The sequence below is a fragment of the Sinocyclocheilus rhinocerous genome, unplaced genomic scaffold (assembly GCF_001515625.1).
Source record: "Sinocyclocheilus rhinocerous isolate Xijiao unplaced genomic scaffold, SAMN03320098_v1.1 scaffold924, whole genome shotgun sequence".
Classification (NCBI taxonomy): domain Eukaryota; kingdom Metazoa; phylum Chordata; class Actinopteri; order Cypriniformes; family Cyprinidae; genus Sinocyclocheilus; species Sinocyclocheilus rhinocerous.
The window spans coordinates 404,892-413,552 of record NW_015645128.1 but is presented as its reverse complement, the minus strand read 5'-3'; the positions used below and the strand labels follow the sequence as shown (position 1 = coordinate 413,552).

General features: G+C 41.5%; 1 protein-coding gene across 2 annotated transcripts in view; it reads left to right on the top strand.

The window, feature by feature from the left end:
- The first annotated feature begins 1,930 nt into the window (after positions 1–1,930).
- The window catches only part of LOC107705849 (lamin-B1-like), a 37,080-nt gene continuing 30,349 nt past the window's right edge, over positions 1,931–8,661 (top strand). Inside the window, exons 1-3 of one of the 2 annotated variants that reach the window (XM_016509355.1) lie at positions 1,931–2,500; positions 2,629–2,990; positions 4,495–4,651. In XM_016509355.1, the coding sequence (XP_016364841.1) occupies positions 2,641–2,990; positions 4,495–4,651 (507 nt within the window). In that variant the 5' untranslated portion in view covers positions 1,931–2,500; positions 2,629–2,640. Of the gene's footprint in view, positions 2,991–4,494; positions 4,652–8,661 lie in introns of both variants that reach the window. The other variant, XM_016509356.1, reaches the window with a different exon arrangement.

Below are 8,661 nucleotides of genomic sequence, written 5' to 3'. Positions count from 1 at the left end.
CACTAATTCTCAGCCTTTTACTCAGTTTTCAATTTCATAAAACACTTTTTGCAAAACACAGCACACAGTTCTCTATGTAAAATCCTGCAAAAATCGAACAGGAATTAATATTATGGCGAAGTGTTTGCTTTTGAGATGTGTTTGTGATATTTTGAATGCAGTGCTTCATTTTCCAAGAGATGTGAGGCTTTTTGTGTGTGCAATTCTTGGATTTGTGTGTAAAGTTTGAAAAAAAAGAGGCAAAGTTTTGACAATGTGTGTAAGCAGTTGAAAAAAACCTGTAAGAAAAACTGTAATAATTAGATTGAAAAGTTTAAAAAGACAAATTTATGCTTGTCTTAAATCTGGTTTAAAAAAGGTAAATGGTTTGGTCAGTTTGATGTTCTAGATGTTTGCTAAAGTGTTGCTAGTTGGTTGCTAGGATATTCTGGGTGGTTGCTAGGCTCTTGCTATGCAGTTGCTGGGGTGTTGCTAGAGTATATGGAGCCTATGTAATTTTAATAGAACCGCATGTCTTCTTTAGTGATACAAGCTCAGAAACATGTTTAACCTTTCAAAGTTTTTTATATTGTGCATTGACTTGGTGCCATGATGGATATTGCAATGTTGTTATTTATTTTTCATTTTAAACAGTAGGCTGTAGATGATTACTTAATGGTAATATAATATTTGTGAACACAACTGTGTATGTCAGACCATAAATCCCCAGAAACTATGCATGGGGGCTTGCTTTGGTGTTGCCACCCCTCATAGACCCCATGCCACCCCTCTGCCACCCTAAAAATTATTTTCTAGATCCGCCCCTGATTTAAAGTATAATACATTCAATGCAATAAAAATAATAAAATATCATTAAATAAGAAGTGTCAGTATAATATGTTTTTTTTTTTTAATCATTTTTATTAATTTGCAGGGCCTGTTTTGTTTGTTTTATGGAGAGCTTGTCTAAACAGGCCAGTAAGAGACTAACTACTGCTCATCATTTTAATTACACAAATGTTTGATTAAAAATGTCTACAAATTCATAAAACTGATTCGAGATCAGATCAAAACCATAGACGTTGATTCAATGGTTCGTTGAGGGGCGACGATTTCGAAACGTTTCCAAGCAGTATGTGAGGGACGTTACATTTCCGTCACACGCTTGAGGTATTCAGCCAATCACAACGCACTGGATAGCTGGCCAATCACAGCACACCTCGCTTTTCAGACCGATGAGCTTTGTAAAAATCGACGCGTTTCAGAAAGGCGGGGCATAGAGGAGAAACAATAATGCACAGTATGTGGAAAATAATGTGTTTTTTAAACTTTAAACCGCATAAACACATTTCATTACACCAAATACACAAAATAATGTTCTTTTTAGCAGCATCATATGACCCCTTTAAGACTGCTTTTGTGCTGCAGGGACACATATTTTGATGTGTGGCACATACCAGACTGAAATATAGGTGAATTCTTTATTATTCCAGCTGTGTGAACAGTTCGATTGAATGACACTGCTGTGAAAAATCCCGCGATGATGACTGATTTCAAGCTTTGCACCCCAGCAGTGACCCTCGAAACGCTTTCCAGCATTAGTGAGAACCCCATCAGACAAACCTAGAGAAAACTGCTGTTTCACAGAGCGCTCTCAACACGCCTTGATAATCTTACTGTACAATGGAAACAAACAGCGAAGTGTCATTCATAAAGTGTTTACTATTGTCAGTGTGAGACCGTTCATTGTTATGAGACACGTTTGTTGATAGCGCGCCGTTAACAGTGCTTTCAGCGCGGTTTCTGCGGTTTGAATTTGGTCTCAACCCGCACCGTTGAGCGTCTGATGACGCGGCGGCGTCTGATTGGGTGTCCGCGGTCACGTGTCAGTGTGGGTCTGATGAGCGGCCATATTAGTTCAGTTCAGTTCATTCTTTCACGCGGCCCCGCGATGATGACTGATTTCAAGCTTTGCACCCCAGCAGTGACCCTCGAAACGCTTTCCAGCATTAGTGAGAACCCCATCAGACAAACCTAGAGAAAACTGCTGTTTCACAGAGCGCTCTCAACACGCCTTGATAATCTACGAAGTAAGCAGATAAACAGCGAAGTGTCATTCATAAAGTGTTTAATATTGTCAGTGTGAGACCGTTCATTGTTATGAGACACGTTTGTTGATAGCGCGCCGTTAACAGTGCTTTCAGCGCGGTTTCTGCAGTTTGAATTTGGTCTCAACCCGCACCGTTGAGCGTCTGATGACGCGGCGGCGTCTGATTGGGTGTCCGCGGTCACGTGTCAGTGTGGGTCTGATGAGCGGCCATATTAGTTCAGTTCAGTTCATTCTTTCACGCGGCCGGACTCCGAGTAAGACACACTCTCTCTCTCACACACTCATTTGTACGCTCTTTACTTCATAGTTTACTGTTATATTGATGCAGGACGCTGCAGCGTTTAAAGCAGATCTGTTAGAGTTACACTCTGTTCGCTCGGTGCTTGGTTTCTATACTTGATCAGTCAGAAGGTAAATGGTTTTTGTCCTGTTCATAATCAGCAGCGTTGATTGAGTTGATCAGATGTTTATGATTAAGTCCTCGTCTGCTGAAGAAGGAGCATCCGCTCGTGATTAACTGAACCCTGTTTCCCTCTCAGTCGAGCTGCAGAATGGCGAGCACTCCGGCCGGGCAGCAGCCGTTGTCCCGCGGCGGCAGCACTCCTCTGAGCCCCGCGCGGATCTCCCGCCTGCAGGAGAAGCAGGAGCTGCAGCAGCTCAACGACCGGCTGGCCGCCTACATCGACACGGTCCGCGGTCTGGAGTCCGAGAACAGCGTCCTGCAGCTGCAGATCAGCGAGCGCGAGGAGCTGCGGAGCCGCGAGATCAGCGGCCTCAAAGCGCTCTACGAGACCGAGCTGGCGGACGCGCGCACGGCGCTGGATGACACGGCGCGGGAGCGCGCACGCCTGCAGCTCGCGCTGGGCCAGATAACGAGCGAGCACGAGCAGCTGCAGCACACGTGAGCCTCTCTCTGTTCAAACTTCCTCATGAACCGTGTGAGTGACGCCTAAACAATACAAAATACAATACAACAATACTTAAGCAGGCAAGTTGTGTCCAGACCGGGTCAAGATGTCTCTCCTGCGCTGTAATTGGTTGAATGTAATTAGTTGTGCTAATTAGTGTGGTGGGGTCTGTAGATGTTACTGCGGTTCTGGGCCAGCCGAGAGGAAGGGCTTTTAAATGTGTCCTTTTCTGTGTTTTACAGTTGATGGAAATTTGCCTGCATGCATTATTTGTTGTGATTTTTTTTTTTTTTTTTTCATTTCTGCATGCAGGATCCCTCTTGGATTTATAGTTGTTAGTGGAGCCCATGGAGAATTCTTTAGCTTTTGCACATGAAGGCTTGTGTTTGTGCTCGAGTGTCATGTGCTCCTCTTATAGCTCCCTCCAGTACAGAACTGTGATTGTCTGAATTCTGCCACCCTCACACTTCAGAGCTGCAGTTCAGCTCACGTTTAGACTGGCCGTGGTGTTTAATTTCCCCCGCTCGTCCGTCAGTGGTGTGTGTGTGTGATTGACAGGAGCAGTGGTTCACTGGGGTTTCTTTCAGGGTTCAGACTGAAGCGTCTCATTGGCGTGGAGCAGCTGGAGGATGTGAGCGCTCCCCAGCGGCTGTAGGGGCTCCGTGTGAAGCAGCTCTTTGTTTCAGATGAGCAGATACGTGTAACACGTGTTTGGTTTGCTCTATAGTGTCGGTCGAGCTTGATCCGACCGTATGGACCGACTGCTGGCGTCCTCAGCCGCTCTCCGCAGTCTGAGACATTCCTCTCATTCCACAGACCCTGAGCGCACCTCCGGAGCACGAGCTCAGCGCTTGCACGGTGATCAGGGTCAGTGTAGTTGTAGTGCTGGTGTCGATGCTGACCCTGTCCTGACCATGAACACGCCTCAAATCATCGAGCCAAAACCCCAGCATGCTTTTAGAAGTGAAGCTCATTTCGGTCAATATTCAGTCATAAACCCACCTCTTAGTTTTAATGTAGCGTTTACAGTGTTCATGCTTATATAATATGAAGGAAAATAATTCTATATAAAGGGGGAAAAAAACTATCCAAATGGAAACCTGTGTTCCCAGAGTCCTCTTTCCAAACAAATCCTCTTTGAAACTAGGGTTTGCTAGGGTTGTCATTCGGTGGTTGTTTTAATACGTTCTTACGGTTTCATTAAAGCTTGTGTAGGTTGTTAGTCTGCGTTCTCGAAGCTTAAGCGCGAGACTGGATGTGTGTTTGAGCTGAGTGTTGCGGACTGCCTCGTGATGCCATACACGCTAAGATTCGGTGAAATCAGGCTGCTGTATCTGCTTCAGTCTCCTCATTCAGGTTGTGTTTTTGATGAACACCGAAACAAACAGAAAAATTAAAGTAATGAGAAAGCTGATATTGTTTTGTGTAGTAGTGTGCGCTCGGTGATTCTCAGCAGCGTCTGATCCTGCTCTCTCTGTCTCTCTCGCTCGGTCACAGGTATGCCAAGAAGGACGCTGACCTCTCCAGCTCTCAGGCCCGACTGAAGGAAGCTGAAGCCCTGCTGAACTGTAAAGAGGCGGCGCTGAACACCGCTGTGTCTGAGAGGAAGGCGCTGGAGAGCACGCTGACAGACCTGCAGCTTCACGTGCAGGAGGTACATGTTAACAAGACTTTCTCAACAGAGCGCAGAGTCCTCTATAGAAACACACACTAAGACATGCGCCATAATGATTTTTTTGTTTAATATTGAGTTACATTCTTAGTGCATATCTTTAATCAGTTTTTATTGCACAAGTTTTTTTAAGCTAAATGTATATTAAAAATAATTTACCTAAAAAACTGCCAAGATATGGCAGTATACGTTTGAGACAAGAGGTAGTTCTGTAATAAAAATACATACGATCAATTATACAGAAAACATCCTGTTGCAACTGTGCATCCATTGAGTACATGACATGATCCATTGAGTGCATCCAAATAGTACAGATCGCTTGACGGAGAGCGAAACTCTCAAGCGCTCAGTCAGCGTGTTTATCGAGTGAAAATCTGTGTTGAACGCCTCTCACACACACTGGCGAGTAAAATCTAAGACTTTATTAGCCAATGGCTAATGTTAGACATTATTTAGTCGCCCAGAGTAAGATTTAGTCGCAATGTAGAGGGTTGCATTGCTTTATAAATAAGGAATTACTATATAAATTATAGCCTCATCAATATGGCACACGTGCGCTGACACCTGTGACGTAAACTAACTCTGAAACATAACCTGCTCTGGAGCATAAGCTTCTGTGACTGCTTGCATACCCTGAAAGTTTTTGGGACTGAAAGTTCAGGTTATCCGTAAGGTATTCTGGGAATGTTACACAATCTGCTCTCTGGATCCACCCTGAACACACACTGGGCTCTGTGCGAGCGCTGTAGTTTTGATTGGACTACATGTAATGCACATGTAAAGAAAGCATTTAGAGTTCATATGAACACATCCTTCAGAATGTGAAATCGGATTGGATTTATTCTGACTGATGGAAATGAGTGCATGTAAACGTTTCTGATGTGTCTCTGAGCAGAGGAGGTCCTGACTGAAGACAGTCCTACATAGGCCTGGGCGATAAAACGGTGTCGATATTTATCGACGGTACACCTTCTTCGATAACGATAGAAAAAATGTTTGATATAGGCACGTGCTCTGAGTGACGCAGACAGCACACACAAACACGAACACACGCTGAAATGAGTGCTGTGCCTGCCTGTGATGAGGACATTGTGAATAAAGAATGAATATTAGGCTAATTTAAAATAAACATTTGCATTTGAATGTTAGGAGTACGTCAGCGTCATCAGTGGCGCGCGAGATGCGGTGATGATGATGCAAGTGAGGTTGTTGCATGTTTTAATGTTTTGTTAGTCTAGCCCACGAGATGCGCCGCTGCTGCGTTATTCATTCAAAATATTAGAGAAATATAGAAGCTCAATGCGGAGAAGATCTTGAATGGGTTAAAATCGAAACCAAGCCATTCACACAGAACTCATTTTTAGACGGACAAATACGACTGCTGCACTCACGTCTCACACAAGCGATGTATAGAAAGCCAGGCAAAGTTAAAACAGTTTAAACTTTTAGAAAACGCGTCATGAATTTGTAGATGTTTATTCCTTTTCACTGCGTCACATGTTTTTAAATGCAGTCTGTGTGAATTGCGCTTCGGCTCTTTGGATTAAGCAATGCATAAATACATGATGCTGTTTTGTTCAAATATAATTTTGTAAATTACATAATTTTTTATGAGTTAATTTAGACGTAATGCATGTTTTTATAGTTACTTGCTAAATGCGCTGCATTATGTTGCTCATTGTGCTCTCCTGTGGCCTCGGGAGACAATTAGACCTATACAATATAAAGACCTATTTAATCTGCATATAAAACATTAGAAATTAGATATTGGTTTAATTTGTGTTTGATTGTTAAAACAAAAAATATTAGTTTCTCAATAAATTGTTAATTATAAATACGATGGTTTAAAAAAAAAAAAATTCTATTGCTTGGTTTAAAAAAAAGTTATAAAAATGTCAATAATTATCGATACCGAACAATATGAAACATTATATCGTTGATACATTTTTTTTTAGCTATATCGCCCAGCCCTAGTCCTACACCACTGAGATGTGTTTAAGCCAGTATGATGACCAAAAATAGAGAGTCATGTTGCTGACAGTTTAACCGAAGGGGACATTTAAGGTTGTGCTAAAATGGTCAGATGTGATGAAAGGTGGATCAAGAGCTGCAGAGTTTAGCTTAGTTGATTTTCTAGAGGGGGCCCGTATGTATCATTTATGAAAAATATCATAATTGTTTTAATGATGGGCAACAGTGTCACTCCTTTTGCACAATCCAAAGAAAAACAGGCTCATGTTTTCAACTGTCGTGCAGCACATTAGAATGCAAGATTCAATAAATGGGGGCAAAAATGCCTGTGTGTGAGCTTGTCTTTCAAATTTATATAATATAATTGATTTTATACATTAGTTCTGTAAGTTCATTAGTGAGTTATATTTTGGGCTCAATGTTGTCTGTTTTTGCTCTGTTTTGCAGAGAAAGTTCTACACACTAGTGTTTATTTTCTGAATAAATCTGCGTGTTTAAACCAATAGTTTGAGTAATCCATTCATAGAGACATTCCCTTGCTTTGTTCATGAATTATTTGTGTGTTTGAATGATTCAGTGACTCATTTATTACAGGGATTCTCTGCCAATTCTCTTGTTTGGGTTTTAAAGCAGCACTATGTAGTTTTTCGACCTTTTAAAATAATGTCTAAAATTAGGGATACACCGATACCACTTTTTCCCAGTACTCGCCCGATACCGATACTTCTATTTTTGGTACTTGCCGGTACCGAGTACCGATACTTTTATTGCATTTGTACTTTTTTTTTAATTTATTTATTTTTTTTAATATTGGGTATAGAAACCAAAAGAGTATGTATTGTTCTGTTGTCGGTGTTTCTTTGTTTGAATATGGCGCTTATCACATGCTGTGTGGTATCGGCGTTTGGTATCGGGGCATTTTTACGAGTACGAGTACAGGAGGCCAGTATCGGGCCCGATACCAGTATCGGTATCGGTGCATCCCTATCTAAAATGATTTCAGTAGTTTTCTGGCACTGGCTGTAACCAAGATCCAAAAACTAATTCCCCAGTCTACTTCACGTCTGAACGGTTATTCAAATAAAGAGGCTCTGTTACTTTACAGCCTTATAATCTTATGACAATGTTCGATATATAGGCTATAATGGACATTATGGCTATATGATTATGCGGACAATATTTTATTCTATTATACAAATTACACCCTTTGCAAACAATGCTACATGCGATCTATGTGAGCCAACAAACTAGGCAAACATACTGACGTTCTTTTTGTCATAGTTTTATTCAGTGTTACTCCAGAACTGAACTACAATGTAATGATGTTTGTAGAACATGGTGTAACCCGGGCTACTTTACCTGGTCGGTGGACATGGTTTCAAACAAGGTTTCTGCATTCGCCGGTTCCTCCGCTTAGTTAACTAACTCGCGTGTATATCACTGCCCTCGGGCAAGCTTATACAGCGACAGTATTTACAACACTGGTGACAGACAGTTGCACTTATCAACCACATGGGGAACCGTGAGCAGAAGTTACATGGTGTGGCTTTAATACCTTATCCTCTGATTGTCTAAATTTTTCTTTGTACACCTGGGAGATTGGATTTTCATATTGTGACAATGTGACCCTGGACCACAAAACCAGTCATACGGGTCAATTTTTCAATTGAGCTTTCCATTGATGTATGGTTTGTTAGGATAGGACAATATGTGGCTGAGATACAACTATTTGAAAATCTGGAATCTGAGGGTGCAAAAAAATCTAAATATTGAGAAAATCATCTTTAAAGTTGTTCAAATGAAGTTTTTAGCAATGCATATTACTAATCAAACATTAAGTTGGTATATTTACGGTAGGAAATTTACAAAATATCTTCATGGAACATGATCTTTACTTAATATCCTAATGACTTTTGGCATAAAAGAAAAATCTATAATTTTGACCCATACAATGTATTGTTGGCTATTGCTACAAATATACCCCAGCGACTTAACACTGCTTTTGTGCTGCAGGGTCACAT